A 19656-nucleotide genomic window follows, 5' to 3' on the forward strand; every position below is an offset into this window, starting at 1 on the left:
TGACTTGCTCATGATTACAAAGCAAGTTATTGGCAGAACTAAGAATTGAACCCTGGGCAGAACTAAGAATTGAGCACCACTGAAAAACAGTGGATTTTGCTCCAGGGGTCCTGACTCCCATCCTGTGGTACCATCATTTTAGTGTGAAAGTAGAATGAATTATATTGAAATTATAATTCATTAAAGAAATGCTACTTGAAGGGTTTGTTGAAATATAGTGGTCAGGAAAAGAAACATTAAGGAGTGTGAGACAATGGGTCCTCAAACTAATTAACTTAGAGCTCCTACTGAGCTAGGAGATTGGTAAAGGTTAGTATGCAAATAAGATATGTATGTATATTTGTCAGTTTCTGCTTCCTTTTGTCTCTTATGTTAAATTGGCTTTGGCTTATCTGTATAAATAAGTTAGCTTGCGCCTCAGAGAGGGGCTCACATATCTGGGTGCATTGGCAAAGCGCTTTGCTAATAAACAGAGTGGTCTGACAAATTATGTGAATCCTGAATCTGACTTTGACATTAGTAACTACCTGACTTACAAAGTATTGTTTTAAAAAGTAACTTGTGCCCTCATTTGCTTCTGTACGACTTACAATGAAGGCCTAAATAGATATTGTTTGGGTTTTTTTAAACTTTCACATTATTTTAGAAATATCAGCAAAGCAAAGCCTGCGCTTTCATGGGTGTATCAGAGAGATGTGTATTGTGAGCTCTCATATGTTTTCGGAAGGAGTGAGGGTGTTTATTCTTTAATGAAGATGTCCTTTTAACCAGATGTTTATTAGACATTGCTAGACAGGTGTCAATAAAGCAAAAACATATTAAACAACCTGACTAAATTCCTTCCCTTTTAATTGTACCTCATTTTAAGAGTTGTCATTTGTTTTAATTCAAAACTTATCTATGTTCCACACAAGTTTGTTGTCCCCTGATTTTTGATGTTGAAATTTTTTTTCCATCAAAAATAAAGAATCATGAAACTGAGATTAAAGAAAGAGTTATTTACACTAACAGAATGAATCCCATAGCATTTGAAGTTTTCTGAATGGATACTTTTTTTATGTCCCTTATTTTGTGTCATGGTCACAATGAGTTCCACACGGGAGCATTTGAGAGGTATGATTGTTCAGCTTTCAATATCTACTCTCTTGCAATGTCATACTTAAACAAGGCCAGAATTTCTATTATAAAGAAACAACAAGAATTTTGGTTTTTTTATTTGTGTCATTGGGAAACACTTTTCAGACCTTCTTTATACTTCAGAAAAAGCAAATATGGGCACAAACCCAATTTTTCTTACACATTTGAGTCTTTTTTTTTAAAAAAAAAGATGCCTCCTTTTAGAGTGCCAGAGTTTATAGACTCCTGTAGTAACCATAAGATCCAGCCCACATCAATTTCAGTCTGGCAGAGGCAATATCACCAATTGGAGGCGTTCAATAATTTAAAAAAACCCCAATATTTAAATATAAGTACTTCTGTTTTAACATCTCCAATAGCCTGATATTGGAACTACTACAGATACTGAATAACTGTTTGCAGGGTCTCGCAACTCCTCCGTTGCACATTGGTCCACATCAATTCACACGGGATCCATGCTCAATATAGATATTTCATGTGGGGGCTGTAGGTCCACGTAGCTTCTCAAAGTGATAACATTTTAAGTATTAATTTTTCTATTTAACTGTATCATCATCACTAGAAGCCTTTATCCTAAATATACAGTTCACAGAGAAAAAGGTTCAAAGCGTCTTGTCAATGGATTATTTACCTGATCCAATGCTGTCTTGCTATTCTCTATTACATACCATGTCTGCTCTTGTAGGTGAATAATTGAACAATACTTCTTTCTTCTCCTTCATCATCTTGGCACGCTGTCTCCATTCCTGAAGCACTTCTTTATCTCTGAAAAAATTTAATTTCTATTAAACTTTTAAAACCATATTTTAAAAAGTGAATGTTATTCCTTTTTTTACCCAGTCAACCATTTTACAGTGGAATAATGTGCCAGATATGTGGCACAAAATGCACGTACTAGGGACATCTTTGTGAAGCACTAACATTCAAATGGAAGATCAGCACTTGAAGGAACACCACTGCATTAAAGTGCAGAAAGAAAAAATATAGCAGTAAAAGAATTTACACAAAAATTGAAATGGCTACAGGACTGATTACTTAAATGTTTGTTAACTGGCTACAAACCTTTCATCTCTACATGGCTAATCTGGCTAGGTCAGAGTACCGAGTATGGATGGAGGTGCCTGTATATACAGAAGTAGACATACCAGAAAAAGATCACTTAGGTCATTTAATCTAACCTTCCTCCCTCCAATATTTTGTAGGGATTCTCACTAAATAATTCTCACTAATATTTTATTTTATTTGATCTTGAATATCTGCAGAGATGGTATTTCAGTTGCCTATGTTGCTAATCCATTCAATTGCTCAACTGCTCTGTTAAGAACTTTTCCCTAGTTTCTAACCTAAGTTTTTCCTTCCTAGCCTAGTTTCAGGTTATATCTCCTTGTCCTACCATTGCCTGATACTATAAATACAATAATCCTCTTCCTTCATTTACACTATCTCCTTGAAGATATTTATCAACTGTGATGAAGTCTGCTGAGTGTATCCTTTTAAAAACTATATAAACATAGTTCCCTCTGTCTCTTCTCCTAAATTCTTCTAAGTTCTGTGCACAGATAGAGCAGCCTAAGGACTATTCTAATCTATATTGGCTGCTAATGGCTCCAAGAGGCTGAAATTGCAGCTGGAGATTATCATGGTGTTGAGGTGTCCTAGCCAGGTATATTTCCTCTAGTCTTTTCCTTGCTACACCAAATACAGGGATGTGGAGAAGTGACAATGCTAAGAGAGAATCCCCCTTGCACTGAGTTGATCTTCCTGGGATTAGATGTGCCGGTTTTATGCTTGTGCTGGTGGCATAATGCACACCAGCCACATCAGTCTGAACTGGGTTTCTTGGAATCTGAACCACAGTTTTTGACCTGAAAAGCTCAAAAGTGATCAAAGAGAGAAGAGCTATAATGAAAAGCTGTGTGAATTAGTGGAGAAGTTTAGCAGGCGTTATATTAGTTCCACAATTTTTGTTGGCTTTTTTTTTTAAATTATCATCCTTTCAGGTACTTACTTTGTTAATGCTTCACTATGGGAGGGATTTATGGGCTTCAAGCATAACGACTGTAGTAACTCCCTAGTTTTACATAAGATTCATGTACATATACATGATTAACATAGTCACACAGCAAGTCATTTTTTACAGCAGTGCACACCAATGCTATGCTAGTGATATGCATTGGTGCATCTCCATCATCGTTAGACCACTGCAAAAACCCCAATATAGATAAGCCCCTGGTCCGACCATGGAGGTAAGTTAATTAAGGGAGAAACAAGAACTAGGGGATTAATATCTACAAAGGGCAAAACAAGAATTAAGGTCAATTAATTATTCAAAGAACTGAAGAGCTTATTTTACTGCCATTGGCCCAAATAAGTATCTAGGCTAGGTCCCCTAGGAAGGGAAGGGTGCACAATGGTTGAAGTAGTCCTCCACAACCTCAACATCCCTATACAGGCAGGAAGGAAAGGTGGCAACCAGAGGATCCACACAGTGGCAGAGCCTCTGCTCCCATCCTTACTCTGCCCAGTCCCCCTCTCTTTGCATTGATGTGAAGACAACCCCAAAGAAGCTGGGCTCTGCAACATACGGAAGTATACCTTCTGTGCACTCCTCCAAATCCTGCTAACTGCAAGATGTGCAAGATCTTGTGCTGCCAGGCATACCTCTGCAGAGACAGGACTGCATTTGCCCCATTATGCAAAAGCATGAACTACATTATAGACATATGTTGGAAAATTTAAGACAACGTTATAAAATAGACCTAACAATCTATCTGCTTTCTTTTGGGATAAGTTCCATGGATAGTGTGTTGGCTTCTGAATATGATTCAAAATACATGCACCTGGTAGAACAAAAGGCAGAATGTTAAACAATTTACAATTCTTAGAACAAAATTTGTTAAATGTACATACTCTTTATACTGAAAAATGTCAGCATGTTTTATGACACATAATAATGTCTCTAGTAGATTCAGTGGCAGATTATCCACTGGACCAACGGGGCCCCGGCAGGAGCACCAGGCAAGGTGGGGAAGCAGTTGTCTGATTTTAGGAGGCAAGGCCAGATGGCTATAGGAAAGTAGTGAGAAACAGGTATGTTAGCCCCAGGCTAAACAAATCCCTGTTACCATGGTAACCAAATGGCAGTTGCTCCAGGTTAATCAAGACACCTGGGGCCAATTAAGATTCTTCCAGAAAGCAGTGGAAACAGCTAGGATGATTGGGACACCTGAAGCGGTCATAAAAATAAAGGGAAGGGTAACCACCTTTCTGTAAACAGTGTTAAAAAATCCCTCCTGGGCAGAGGCAAAACCTTGTCACCTGTAAAGGGTTAAGAAGCTAAGATAACCTCGCTGGCACCTGACCAAAATGACCAATGAGGAGACAAGATACTTTCAAATCAGGAGTGGGGGGAAACAAAGGGTCTGTCTGTCTGTGTGATGTTTTTGCCGGGAACAGATCAGGAATGCAGTCTCAGAAACTTCTTTAAAGTTAGTAAGTAATCTAGCTAGAAATGCGTTAGATTTTCTTTTGTTTAATGGCTGGTAAAATACGCTGTGCTTAATGGAATGTATATTCCTGTTTCTGTGTCTTTTTGTAACTTAAGGTTTTGCCTAGAGGGATTCTCTATGTTTTTAATTTGATTACCCTGTAAGGTATTTACCATCCTGATTTTACAGAGGTGATTCTTTTACCTTTTCTTTAATTAAAATTCTTCTTTTAAGAACCTTTGATTGATTTTTCCTTGTTCTTAAGATCCAAGGGTTTGGGTCTGTGTTCACCTGTACAAATTGGTGAAAGTTTTTATCAAGCCTTCTCCAGGAAAGGGGGTGTAGGGTTTGGGAGGATATTTTGGGGAAAGACGTCTCCAAGTGGGCTCTTTCCCTGTTCTTTGTTTAACACGCTTGGTGGTAGCAGCATAGGGTTCAAGGACAAGGCAAAGTTTATACCTTGGGGAAGTTTTTAACCTAAGATGGTAAGACTAAGCTTAGGGGGTCTTTTATGCAGGTCCCCACATCTGTACCCTAGAGTTCAGAGTGGGGAAGGAACCTTGACAGAAGCAAATCAGGGGCTGGCTGAAAGTAGTTAAAAGCCTCCCACTTACTCAGGGTGTGTGTGTGTGTGTGTGTGTGTGTGTCAGGAGCTGTAGAAGAGAGCTATGCTGCTGGAGAAATGGAGCAATACAAACCTTATCAGGCACAAGAAAGGAGGCCCTGAGGTAAGGGTGATGAAGGTATTGAGGAAGTGAGGGCTGCTGTGGAGAAGTGTCCCAGGAAATTGTACTCATCCTGTTTCCAAAAAATCAGCTACCAAGAGCTGCTACTATCAGGGTCCCTGGGCTGGACACTGGAGTAGAGCGTGGGTCTGGGCTCCCTGCTCCCCAACAGAGACTGTGTGAGAGAGGATAACTTCTCCTCACCTCCCTTGCTGGTTTATGAAGAAAATGGCTCAGTAGGCTGTGACCCTTGCCTCTGAGAGAGAGAGAGGCTATGTGGAGGGTCACAGTGAGCCTCTGAGGTTAGTGAAATCCACCAGAAAGCGTGGGACCCACTGAGACAAGGTTAGAGCTTTGTCACAGAGGTTAATATTAATTTGGATAATATGGGTTATAGACTTGCTAATTAATCTGATCAGAAGATAATAAGGTGAAAGTTCTCAAACATATGTGCTAACCTTGCCTTAGCTCAACATACAGGATGTGGCCTGTAGTTCCCTTGCATTACAGCCAACATATACTCTATTATAAACCTATAATAAAACATAGGCAAGCAAACAGGCTAGCCCTATAGGCTACAAAGCCCCTGCATCCTGACCTAGCTCCTCAGCAGAAGCACTGGGCGGAGCAAGTCCCCGCACCCTGACCCCATTTCCCTGGCAGGAATGCGGGGGGGGGGGGAATACGAGGGGGGAGGGACTTCAGGCAGAAGGGGTGGAAAGGGGCTAACCCCTAATCCGCATCTGAGTACCCTGCCATTAGTAAAGATTAAAAAATGTTATTTAAATACTTCTATCATATGAAGTAAGGAATAGTGAAAGGGAACATTTTCCCCACTAGATGGGAACAGGAACTCACATTTCCCCAGTGAAATCAATGAGAAATTCAATAGTTCACACTCCTGTCCCCTAGGAGCACTGTGCTTTGTGAAGGAAAGTACCCCTTACATTTCTATTCGTAATCCAGATAATTTGTAATGATTTTCTTTCCTTACAAATGGTAACATGGGTGATTTGTGAAGGGGAAAAAAGTTACAATGTGTTAAGAACGGCTGAACAACAACTTAAAAAAGACAGCATTGTCATTAAGCAACATAACCATAAAACTTACTTTCTGTGCTGTTCAATTAAAGCCTGCCTCTCTTTCAGTTCCTTTTGCACAGCCAATCTGAACTCTTCAGCTCGTTTTGCTTGAATCATCTTATCATATGATTGAAATTCAGAAAATGTATTCTTCTGTGAGAACTTCTTCCTTTTTAAAAATAGGCAGTTTGATACAGTTAATTAAATATTGCATGAAAGGGCAAGCAGGTGAAAATATTAATGATAGCGAGGCCCGGCCTTAGGGAAAATGGCACCTTGCAGGCTCCCTGGGCAGATACCCTCATTGCCCCTGGCACCTGTGGGCTCCTCCATGTGCTTAATTTGTAGCGAAAGAGATGCCAGGGTTCAGCACCAGCGGGCACTGGCACAAATTAAGTGCCTGCTAGATGGCCAGACAGGGGTGGCTGCTGGCCGGGCACCCACCTCTGAAGACAGCACTGCGACTAGCAGCAGTGCAAAAGTAAGGGTGGCATGGTATGGCGTATTGCCACCTCTCTCCGTGCTGCTGGCAGCAACACTGCCTTCAGAGCTGGGCAGCTGGAAAGTGGCAACTGCTGGCCCAGCAATACATCCCATGACCACCGGGCCCATGGAAAAGGGGGACCCAGGGACTGGCCCGCTGAGCCTGCAGAGGCGAACAATGAGGCTTGCGCCTCTCTGCCAGGCTGGCTCGCCGGCACTCACCCCTACTGACCATGGCGTCCTGGGCGGTTACTTGTGTCATACACTCCTAAGGCCCTTAGGGATAACTAAATTCACAAGGCAGATGTGTGTGGGTTTGATCCTTGGCCAAACAGAGAATAAGAAAACACAGAAATCAAGGCTTTTTTCCTTCTAAACTTTTTTAATAGGCACAATAGATCATTGACATTCCAACAACATTTAGGCCCTGATTCAACAAAGTGTCTGTCTAAGCATATGAGTAGTCCAAATGGTTTCAATAGCTTGCTAAATCAGGGATTTAGGGCAATGGCTCTCCACCTTTCCAGACTACTGTACCCCTTTCAGGAGTCTTATTTGTCTTGCATACCCCCAAGTTTCACCTCACTTAAACTACTTGCTTACAAAATCAGACATAAAAATACAGAAGTGTTATAGCACATTATTACTGAAAGTGCTTACTTTCTTATGTTTACCATATAATTATAAATCAATTGGAATATAAATACTGTACTTACATTTCAGTGTGTAGTATATAGAGCAGTATAAGTCATTGTCGTATGAAATTTTAGTTTGTACTGACTTTGCGAGTGCTTTTTATGTAGCCTGTTGTAAAACTAGTCAAATAGCTAAATGAGTTGATGTACCCCCTGGAAGACTTCTGTGTACCCCCACGGGTACACGTACTCCTGGCTGAAAACCACTGATTAAGGGTATGTCTACACAGCAACTAGACACCCGCAGCTGGCCCATGCCAGCAGACTCGGGCTTGCGGGGCTCAGGCTGTGAAGCTGTTTCATTGCTATGTAGACTTCCAGGCTTGGGCTGAAGCCTGGACTGTAGGACCCTGCAAGGTGGGAAGGTCCCAAAGCCTAGACTCCAGCCCAAGCCTGGAAGTGTACACAGCAATGAAACAGCCCCAACTGCTGAGTCGGCTGGCACGTGCCAGCCGCAGGTGTCTAGTTTCTACATAGGCAGAGTATATACATTGCATCTTCATAGCCTAAAGGGGGCAAAAGTTTGTTTAATCATAAAAGTGCTGTGGGGAGGGAAAACTTTCACAAAAAATGTTGTGAAAATTTCTCCCCATTTTTTCTTTGAAATGTGAAATTTCATTCAAAGACTAAATTAAAAATAACCCATCTCTGTGTTTGCTCGAAAACAGGTGGCGGGGAATAACGGTAAAACTTTAGTAAAAAATGTTCCTGATTTCATTTTTAAATTTCAACAAAACTTTGAAATTCAAAGAATGTTCACTATTACTAATTCTTAGACTTAAAGTATATATTTGCAGTTCCATAATATTGTACTTTGACAAAACACTATAGTGACTCAAGAGAAAATATATACTGGAGAAATTTGCTAATCCACACACTTAATAATGTGAACAAGTATATTTCCCCTTTTCAGCATAGAATCAATAATAGGTCCTCTAGTGAGGGATTATTACCTAAAGTTCATTACTTTTACAAAAATACCACCCTATTTTTCATTTACTAGCATACTATGAAGTTTCATAGGCATCAGTTAGCAAAATACATGAACTAATTACACTGTATCATGCAATAGCCTTATCTGCTAAAAGTGCAATGGGTCTTCTAGTCTCTAGTGTGCATTAACAGATTTTACTACTTTCAGTCAAGCATGTTCCAAAAGCATTTCCAAAAGTGTAATTATTAAAATATGAATTGATAAAGTTTTATATCTGCATGGGGATGGCAGTTTCAACCAGTCATCTTTCCTTTCTCATGTTTACAAAGTTGATAGCGCTTGCTGTTTCCTAGTTTTAGAAAGAATGTAGTTATTTAGGGCCTTTTTGTTTTCTTTCTTTGTTCTAAGCATCACTAATGCATCATCTGGGCACAGATGGAGTGTTTTTAATCAGGCTGTATGTTAAAATGCTTTTAAATCTTTCCACTTAGATGTTTGGTTATTCATCACCTGCCCAACCCATAGCATTCCATGCTGTTTATCATTATATGAAATTAAAATATATATAATACTTTCTTTCACCTGGAAAGAGTTGCTGACTTGTGGTAGAGCCTCTCTTTCTTTCTGCCGTTTTTTCTGAACTCAGCAAACTCCTGCATAGTGGCTTTAGGATTTAAATCCTGGTTAGCAAGAAATTCTTCCTTTTCATCTTTTACCATTTCCTCCCTCAGCTTCTGAAATCGTAGCATTTCTTCTTCATTCGGCCACTCATCTGACAAATCCAAACTGGATTTCATCAACTCAGTTAAATTTAACTTTTCAACAGGTGGCATTTCTATTGGAGTAAAAAGGAGATTACTATATACTCATCTATCAGACCAATGAAGTTACTAGATTTTGTTTGGCAAATTTCTATTTTTTTCTCCTTAGGAATGTGTCTATACATGTGAAAGAGTAGCTTGTTGTTCTCATACTCTGGCTTTTCCCCTTCATGAGTAAACTACAACCATCTGAACAAGGAGCAGTAGACAATGCATTAAAATGAATGGAAATATTTTTCTATAACGGTAAAGTTAACACATGACAAAAACGTGAGGTCTGTTATTTTGAGATTGTCTCTTCACTCTGCCACTAAAGAGTAACTCTAAAATAATAAATCTAAACTTTTCACCATGGTGCATTCTCTGTACTGTGTAGGTAGTATATGTAGCTGCTCAACTGCTAAGTGAAGTCAACCTATAGGAACATGTTTACCAATAGCAGCACCTCACTTCCCATTCACTTCTGGGTACAATTCAAAAGTAAATTTTTGGTCTATAAAGCTGTATCTGACTTGCTGTCTAAGGCCCAATGAACCAGGCACGGAAGCATGTGCTTAACTTCAATGCAAGTGACTTCACCCTAATCAGCAAAGCATTTAAGTGCATGGTTAACTTTAAGCACATGTTTAAATCCCACTGATGACAATGGAATTTAAACATATGAATAAGGGTTCTGCTAAATCAGAGCCTAAGACACCTTTGCTCGTAGTTTGCTGTAGTTGAGACCAGCTGGGACATCTGAGCTAATAACCATACCTCACCTTAAATATTGTGAGTTTGGTGTATGGATGTTCTCAGACTATGCTACAGGATTCTGAAATTTGCCCCTGGAACTGGTGCCAAAGACTTCTAGCCATTAGGGTGCAGTCGTGGGCCCATCTCTTAACTTAAGCAATGCATTTGTCACTTTCTTAGTGGTTAACCATGCAGTATTTATATTTTCTTAACGTAGTTTTTTGGCTAGTGTAAATATATACTACATAAACTATGTATGAATAAAGAGTAAATGAATGCATGTACACTCTATGCATGATGACCAGCAAGTAAGATATTTGTACCAGAGAAATATCAGAAGAAAGTAAAAATGCTAAGCACTAAGATACATAGCATGGAATAAATGCCGAGGTGCAAATCTGTTAGTCCAGTTGGGAAAAACCTTTTAACATAGCCAACATGAACTTGAAATCTTTATGAAATATAACATTAAGGAAAAAAAAAAGTTATGCATGAAGTCTAATCTCTGAAGGCCTGGGTTTCAAATCTCTGTGGTACCCCAGTAAAAAAAAACAACCCTGTCTCAAATTATTCTATTATGTACATTTGTCTATATATATACACACACACAACTTGAATATCTTTTATATTTACATGTCAGGACTAAGATGCATTAAGGTTTGGTTTGGCTGTAGCTGCAGAGTTGGAGGTTCCTTGAATCCCAGAGAACTAAACAGCTATATTTCATCTCTCTCTTCTCCTCAAGTTTGAGAGGAAATGCATTCTCCCATAGCACATTCTATTATATTCACTGCATGAAGTGTATATATACTACCTCTTACATACTGTTCATCCAGCATGAACAGATGGGCTATGTGGGAGGGAGCAGAAAACTCTTGAATATTACAGAAGGTTCCCAAATGTGGCATGCCCACAAATTCTGAAAATGAAAGTCTATTGGGAGTATTTTTCCTTAATTATAACAGTATCTAAAGTAGAATAGTATGATATTGCAGTAGCTTGAGTTATTAAGCTGTTCCCATATACATTTTATAATTATTTTGTAGTTAAAATATACTGTCTTTGAATGAAATAGAAAATAAATAGCATGCAAGGCTACCTTTTTATGTAGTTATATAGTGGCAGAAAAACAATCTATAAGATTTTCAAAATCATGTATGTACCAAAGAAAGAAATTAGACAAGAAAAGAGACACTATAGCATTTTAAAAATATAATTTATTTGGCTTACATTTTAATGTATAACAAATATTTACAGGGATCTCAGGAAAAAATAAGTATACTAGTCCATATTGCAACAAACAACACACAATCAAATGATTGTTGGAAACAATTGTGGTGATTTCTAAACTAAACATTTACTTGTTACTAGATATGTATCAAAATTACCTCATGAAGTGATTTTTAGATAAAATCTGATAATTCATTGATTTTATTCTCACTATTTGTTATAGCTGATTATGCAAAAGTGATTATCAGAAACATTACAAGTTCTTCTGCACAGAGTAAAGCCAAAAGAGTCTATCTACAGAATACGGACTTTTTACAAAAAAAGATCAGTCCTTTATTTAATTCTTAGTAGTGATATCAAAAATTGAATTTTAACAGATGCTGAATAAGATTTACCAAATAGTCCTCTCTACGGGACATATTATCAAGGATTTAGGAGTTTTATTCCTTCTACTTAACAGAAAAGATGATTCCATGGCTATTTTAAACTTCTTATTCAAGATAATGCAAATAATTCTCAAAGGCTAATGTACTTTTCAGAATAAATAAGAGTTCATTATTAGAAAGAATTGTTCTATCTTCTTGAACAGATTGTTTTGCTTCTATTTTTCATGATCAAATTTATTTCTTATTATAAGGTCCATTGAAAACTGTAAAAAGCCCAATTCCATTTAAACAAAGGCTTTCTAATATATTTCAGAAATGGAAAGGACTTATTACCCAATTACTTCCAAAATCTATAACAGGCATCATTTTTTGAATATCTTACATGGGACATAAATTCTGGTTCAAAATTAAGGGTAAGTATTTGTTTTTTCTTTCCTGCACCTAAACTTCCTTCCCCCATTTCAGCTCTACAAAGGATCATGCTGTTGATGGAAATGCTAAGTACACACCCATTTACAAGATAGCCATAGATCGCAGGTATATTAAGCACAAATGTAATCTATACAAACTATTTTTTCAATTTGATTTCAGAAATTTAAATATGAAATTTGATATGCTACATTATTAAACTTTAATAGCAAGACTCAATAATATATTTTGAGATTACACGTTCTGTGGACACTACAATGTATGTATACAAATGTATGCAATTGTTAGTATGTTCCTATAAAACATAAAAAGTTATTTTCCTCTAACAAACATTCTGCTAAACTCACTAATGAAGCTCATCTGTCTCCATGGACCAGTGAATGCTTTCCTAAGAGCTGGGTATCTCTTTGACTCTCTCTTGTACTCTTTAACAATGGCCTTTGCTTCTTCTTGTAGCATAGAAGGCAATTCTGTGAAATACAGAACTTGAAAGTATGTGCATAGTCTACTATATTAAAGTCTAAACTAAGACTAGACTAGACAAAAGACTAGAGAATATATTATAAGGAGCAATCTTGCATCCTAAATGGTCTTCTCTATTTGCAATCTAGAATACTGACATATGGCAAATAGTATGGGGGGGGGGGTAATATAGAAGACATGCATTTTCTAGAAGACTGTTAATTTTCAAAAATGATCAGAACAGAGTAACTTTGAGGCAGGCATAAGGAGCACATTGTGCAGGCAGGTGCTGGGCTCACTTCTTCAAACAGATTTTTGAATTAATCTCATCCTTGACCTACAATAACTCTTTTGTTCTAGTATAATCCTGTCTTGAGTAGATACTAAAAAATGTGCCAGATTGTGGATTGGGTTCGTGATGTAGTTAAATAGGACGAGGCTACCAAAACTCACTGACTCAAAGCCTAATCCAAGATTTGAGAACTCAGCCCTCCAGACAAGTCAGTTTAATTCACTAATCCACTATGTTACTTAGTCTCTCTCATAAGGTATTTGCATCTGTCTACAGTCAGCACAAAAGTAACTACCTGTTGCTAGTAAATTAGCTAGGTGTTACAGAACAGCATAATACTGATAATACCTAACCTAAAATTCTTAGTGTTGATAACATAAAAACATAAGTAAATGCATTTTGTGTATTTTACACTAAAATGTACATTAATGTGGAAAGAATTTAGTCCAAAGGTTTAAATAAGTATGCACAGTATCATATAAAACAATATAGTCCCTTTACTTGAAAGAACACTAGTTTATTTTGGTCTTTTAATGTAATGAAATCTTCAGAAAAGTTTGCTTCAAATAGATCTACAATGATTTTTGAAAAAATAGTTTATATTTGTTATAGGAATTTATACAAACACTGTATGGATTCTTGAATACACTTAGATTAGCTATTCTATAATCAAGTTGCAAACAGATTTCCTTTTTGACCATTCTCAGCAGGGTTAGGCAGAGGTATTGCATGCAGAAAGTGGGGCTGGCAATTCAGTAATGATATTTTCTTTCCTGATCAGTGCTGAAGCAGCTCCACAGCAAATTGATATGGAGCACAGTGCTGCTAGAGATATAGTCTACCACATGAGATGTAAAACATAGATCCTGAACACTTGTGGTCACTGAAACAAACATGGCAATATCTCCTTCAGTGATTCTTCACACTCTCTGCTCCCCTTGGTGTCTTTCAGATTTCTGTCCCTTTGTCTCCTTACTCTTGCTGACTTCATCTATTACCACAGTTTCAACTGTCACCTATGTGAATGATTCCCAAATCTACCTCTTTATCCCTGATCCCTCTCCCTATGTCTATTCTGCATCTCTTAATGCAGCTCAGACATATTTTTGGATGTTCAATCACCATTCTGAACTCAACATTTCTAAAATTCAACTTTTTATTTCTCCTGATAGGAACATCCAGTTACATTAATAGGATAAATATTTATAAGCAATATAATCCTTTATGCTTTAGGACATATGCTAACCACTAATTGCCTGGGGTTAAAGAAATCTGTCCTATGAGCAAGTTATTCCATAATTGTTTATTATGGGATTTCTCAGACCATTCTCTGACATACCTGGCCACTATCAGAAAGAGGACCGTAAAACACTTGTGGGATTTGTTATGATTAGGCCTATATTTCCTCTCCTCTGTCTCTTGGAAACTCTACTATCCTTACCATCTCTGAGGGTCTCAACCTTAGTATATAATCTCTGTCCTGATAGTCAGTTTCTCACCAAGACCTGTTACTACTACTCTTTAAATATCATCACAATCTGGCTTTTTCTTTCTACCCCCCTTGCTAAAAAATCTTGTATATGTTAGTCATTTTTCATGTTGATTAATGCATGTGTCCAGCCGTCCCTGTTCTCATGTCTCCTCTATTATCAGAGCTGCCTTTTTTGAAGACATCTTCCACTCCTGTTGCTCCAGCCACATGAGACATCTTTAAGTCCCTTCCCTGGATTTCTCTCTTACCACATAAAAGTAGAGATCCTTTTTTGCAACGTCAAGACCCTAAAATATGTTTTAAAAACATCATAATACATTTCTGTTTCTATTTATATATCAGGACTTGTCCAACTTTTTTTATTCAAGAGTTGATGGTACTACTGACACAAAGCTATACAGGGAATGCATTGTTTTAGTCACTTTTTTTGAAAAACTACTAATTACAATTTTAATAAATATTCATAAATTGTCCTACATACCTTGAGTATCTGGCTCTAAATTGACAAGTTTTCTATTACCAACATTCCGGAGAAAGCACAGAATGGACTGCAGTCCTCTTTGTACAACATCTTTAGGTGGAAACTCCAGAGGGCAATGCCTTAGATTCAATGCTGTCAGTGAAGTTAAGTTACCTGCAAAAATAGTTTAATCTGTAAAAATTTTGGAAGGAAGTTATCTGCAGATTCAGGACTCAAATATGACTAAGTTGTAGACATTTATTTTCCATTACAATTTTTATAGCTATTTCTATGGAACTCATCCTTAATACATCTATTGATATTGTGTATTGCCTTAAAAAAATTGGGACGAGTCTGATTTCCAGTCTGCTGGTTGCAGAAGTAGAAAATGACTAAATTTATTTTATATACTCTAAAATATCTAATATTACATATGTAGTTCTTAGAGGCAGACATCTCATTTCTGAGCTTTTTGATATTCACCAATGAATGTAGACTAACTGAGGCTCAGGTACATCAAACGTTCTGCCTCCCACATGAAAACAAATTAGGTGTCTCTAGAACACAGCCTCTTTATCAGGGACTACCATGCCACACCAAGATCAGATTTGAACTAAATGAGGCAAAGATATACCAAAGATACAAAACTTCAAACACACTTGTACTGTTCCCATCAGACACACTTACACAGATATAAACATGCAAAAAGACAGCGTCACTAATGCAATGATATATAAAAATATTTTATTCCTAACCAAAACTATTTTTCCTTATCAAGGTAGTTCTATGCCCTCTCCCATATTTAGGAACACAGCTCTTATGCTCATCTTGCAAATAAAACAGATTTATCAGATCATCCTCACACACTTATGTTACTTGATTCCTGACAACAAAATTTATTTTTGTTTTTTGACATATTTTGGCACCAACAGTTATATAAGATAAAAAAATGTACTCTCTATTTTTGCCTTTGTTGCTCCCTCCCTTTACCATGTCTTCCCATTTTCTATTCTAGTGCTTAATATCTTGATTCTCATTTTTGTGTAATAAGTGAATAGACTTTGGATTGTGGGCAGAGCACTACCACTTTTTTCTTTTTTTTTATTCCTTGTCCCCCATTCATCTAATTTCATCCATCAACCCTTTTTTGGTACTTTGCTCTGCATTCCTTCTCTCCCAATCTTTGTCTCCCCACTGCTTTCCATTTACCACCCTATCACTCCTAAAATGCTTGGCACCACTCTTGCAAAAGGAGATTGACGTTTCCCTCCCCAATGACAGGAGATAGATGCCACATACAGCTTTCCCTCCTGAAAGGGTCCAGTAAATGTACGCATCCTGCTTGCATGCCTCAGCCTTCTACCTTGCTTTTAAGCAACAGTGCAGGCAGCACACGACAGCCAGCGATGGAAAGAGCCACTGTGTTAGAGCTGCAATTAGCAGTGCATCATATGTTATCAGATGTGCACTACCCTGCTTCCTGACAAGTATCCTTAATGCTGTGGTTGAGCTGGGGACAGCTGCCAAATGTGCAATGTAGGCTGCAGGGATCTTTGACCTACCTCTATCCCCACTCCACAACAAGGCCTAAATTAGTAAAAATAAAAGTGATCAGAACAAATATTTCCCTATTAATTGGACCTGCAGAATGAAATCATATTCTAAGCCAGGCCATTAATAATGGAATTTATATTTTTTATGGATTAAAAACAAACCTCAGAGTTAAAACCTATTTTATAAAACAAGTTTATTCAATTTCTAAAAAATTTTATCTGTGATGACAAATATTTTGGCATGGCATGATTGATTGATTTTAGGTTAATAGTTAATATTTGGAAGCACAATGTGAAAAATGACATCTTGAGTCTAGTCACTGAAAACAGATTTTTCATGCTATCTTGACAGAATGGCACTTTAAAAACTTCATTCACAGCTTGACTGAACATCAATTTATTTTGTCTTGATTTGTAAAGGCATAGTACTTAATATTCTGTGTGAGCTTATTTTATGCTTTACTCTATTAAGCAGTATATTTGTACTTTAAAAATGTTTTCAGCCAAACCTTACTAGCAGGAATGACAACCATTATTTATAGCACAATTATTTGATTCCAAATTATTAGTAATTAAAGTTGAAAGGAATGTTGCAAAACAAACTTTGTAGCATGATTAACAATTGTACTGATATCACTCCCCTAGAAATGGCAATATAGCAATATTAACGGCTCACAAACAGGAAAAAGAAAAATGCAAAATAAGATGAGAAATTGGGCTAAGCACTGGGATTCTCCATGAGCACAGGGTGTGGTGTGGAAGGAAGGATTCCTCAACTCAGGATGGAGTAGACTATAGGATGCTTGTGTTCTCTGCTGCAGGCATGAGCCTGTGGAAACAAGCAGTGATGAATCTTCCAACCCAAGGAGAACCCCGACAGAGCCAGGGCCTTTGGTACACAGGAAATACTCAGGCTCTGTGCAGGCTCCCAGTATTCTAGTCCCTCCCCTGCAGAATAGATTGGTCTTGGTTCCACTGTTATTTTGGTCCCACTGCATCCAGAAGAGGACCAAGATATAGTATTTATTTTCAACTAAAAGAATGTCTTAGCCGTTAGGCTATTTGTCAGATATCTAGTCTTTTGATGATCAGTCATGGGCTTATGTCTGTACTCTGTCAACTACCAAGGTTTCTTAAAGTTTTAAACAAAATGAACCAAATTCAGACCAGGCGTAAGTGGGTCCAACCCCGCTGACATCAACAGAACTGAACCTACTTACATCAAGTTTTCTGTATTAAAATATACACTAAAGTAACATCTTACAGCCATTATTATTTATTTCAGATATCATAGGTGTGCATGACACACAAAAATAGAGAGACATGGATACTAACCTTTAAACCTATGCCAGAAATAAGACAATAACATGAAGATAAAACAGTGGACACAAGAGAAGGTGGAAAAACATACCTTGACATAGATTTACCTGTATTGCGTGAGAGGCAGAATTTGTTTCCTCACATTTTATTAAAAAAAAAAAAAACAGTAACCAGTGAGATATTCAACTTGCAACCAATGTAAGATTAGAATTGATAAGTCTCCTGAAAGGAGTAAAGTTCTGAGGTAAGATTTGAATGGAGAGACCGTGTAATCAGTTGGCACATAGAGGTTGTTCCAAGCACATTGGTTGGCATGAAGAAAGTTTCCTTCTTCCACCCTCTTCAAACCTAAGCAAGCAATTCAGCCACCCTTCTTGGTGTTGAAGTACTTCACTTTGAGAGCAGGTCCACTGAACTCAACAGCACTAGTGGCCAAATAAAATGCCACTCAAACTGAGAAAGATTAACAGTATTGGGCCCTCAGTGAACAGAAAAATGTCAGGCTTAGGAACTGCAAAGGAGCTTTGAGGGGAAGTAGCTGGAAACAAGACTAAAGATACAAGTGTAGAGTGAAGTTATACATGGCCATGAAGGTGAGGTTCAGGAGCGAAATTAATAAGAAAGATGATGGGTAGTCAGTAAAGGGATCTGAAAAGAGAAATGACTTGAGCCAAGTGGTAGGCAAGAAAAATTATTTTGGCAGCTGTGTTTTCTATGGAGGTGGAATTTAATCAGCAAGTGCTTTACATACTAATTACAATAGGGTCATAAAAGAGGGAAATGAGTGGGTGAATCCACTCGCCACTGGAAATGTCTATACACCAATTCAAGGGCTATGGGGAATAAACACTAAGAACTGGAAGTATTAGTACATGTAACCCCTTTAGAGAGGGTGCTCCTGAAATACCACACTGAATTTCTAGGGGACTCCCCCATGACTACAGAAACAACAACTAGAGAGGTTCAGGACTCGATTTCACAGATAGAACTAGCTTGCAACACTACCAGAAGCAATCATAAACCAGAACTCCGAGACAAACTGTTTGGTTTTACTTTGAGTTTTCATTGTGTTTGGAGTGAGCACAGCCAGGCAGGACATTCCTACCCCAGTGAAAACTGAGCCCTTTGAGGATTTCTGGGACATTGGACAGTGTCATCTCTGCCAAGTCCAGAAACCTAGGAGACTGAGGAGAGAGCCACAGTCAGGCTACCAAGAGCCAGCCTAACCACACATTTGAATCCAGACCAGAGAGCTGCAAAGATGATCTTCCAATCGTTGGTGTGGAGACCTTGTCAGAAAACCCCTGTATTTATTTGATATTGTGTTTTAAGACAGCCACCAATTTCAGTGTTACCCACCGATCAAAGACTGAGCCTAAATTCATTATTTGTCTGAGGAGGTGCTGAAAGGGAGCACAGGGTGGGTTTGTAAGTGTTGCAAGAACTACAGACTATGTATTGTTTTTGTCTTTTATTCTCCTAATCTGCTTTTCCATTTTTCCCTGTCCTGAGTTCTCCATACTTACTAAAACCCAGGTTATGATTTTATTACTCTGGGAATTGTAATAGCTATTTTATTTTACTGTGCTCTGGTTGACACGGCTCTGTGTGAGATTGGGTGATTATTTTCCCAAATCACAGGCTGTTCTCTGCAATAGGAGGGGTTTCCTAGGGTGGAGGCCTGAGGCACTCTCACAGGCAAACCCAGGATCCATACCCTTGAGGAGGAAAAGGGAGAAGGCTGCAGCCACACCTCAATACTGGGTTACACATATCAGCTAAATGACTTAATTGGGTATAACTTGTTCAGGAAGGATAGACAGTGTAAAAAGGGAAGAGGTGTTGCATAATGCATCAGTATATACACTTGTTCTGAGGTCCAGGAGGAGGTGAGAGACACAACCGTTGAGTCTCTGGATAAAGATAAAAGGG

The 19656-nt window shown here is 38.0% G+C and overlaps 1 protein-coding gene across 3 annotated transcripts in view; it reads right to left on the bottom strand.

Annotated features, from left to right (window-relative positions):
• Positions 1-19656, bottom strand: part of LRRC27 (leucine rich repeat containing 27) — a 54208-nt gene that overhangs the window by 21133 nt on the left and 13419 nt on the right. For all 3 annotated transcript variants that reach the window (XR_012160034.1, XM_073353973.1, XM_073353974.1), the window contains exons 5-8: positions 14873-15025; positions 9127-9379; positions 6461-6601; positions 1806-1902 (exon numbers count right to left, since the gene is read on the bottom strand). Coding sequence is in view for 2 of the 3 variants with exons in the window: in XM_073353973.1 (XP_073210074.1) it covers positions 1806-1902; positions 6461-6601; positions 9127-9379; positions 14873-15025 (644 nt within the window). In the remaining variant the exon portion in view is untranslated. The remainder of the gene's footprint in view (positions 1-1805; positions 1903-6460; positions 6602-9126; positions 9380-14872; positions 15026-19656) is intronic.

This window comes from Lepidochelys kempii, chromosome 7, assembly GCF_965140265.1.
Source record: "Lepidochelys kempii isolate rLepKem1 chromosome 7, rLepKem1.hap2, whole genome shotgun sequence".
NCBI classification, from domain to species: Eukaryota; Metazoa; Chordata; order Testudines; family Cheloniidae; genus Lepidochelys; species Lepidochelys kempii.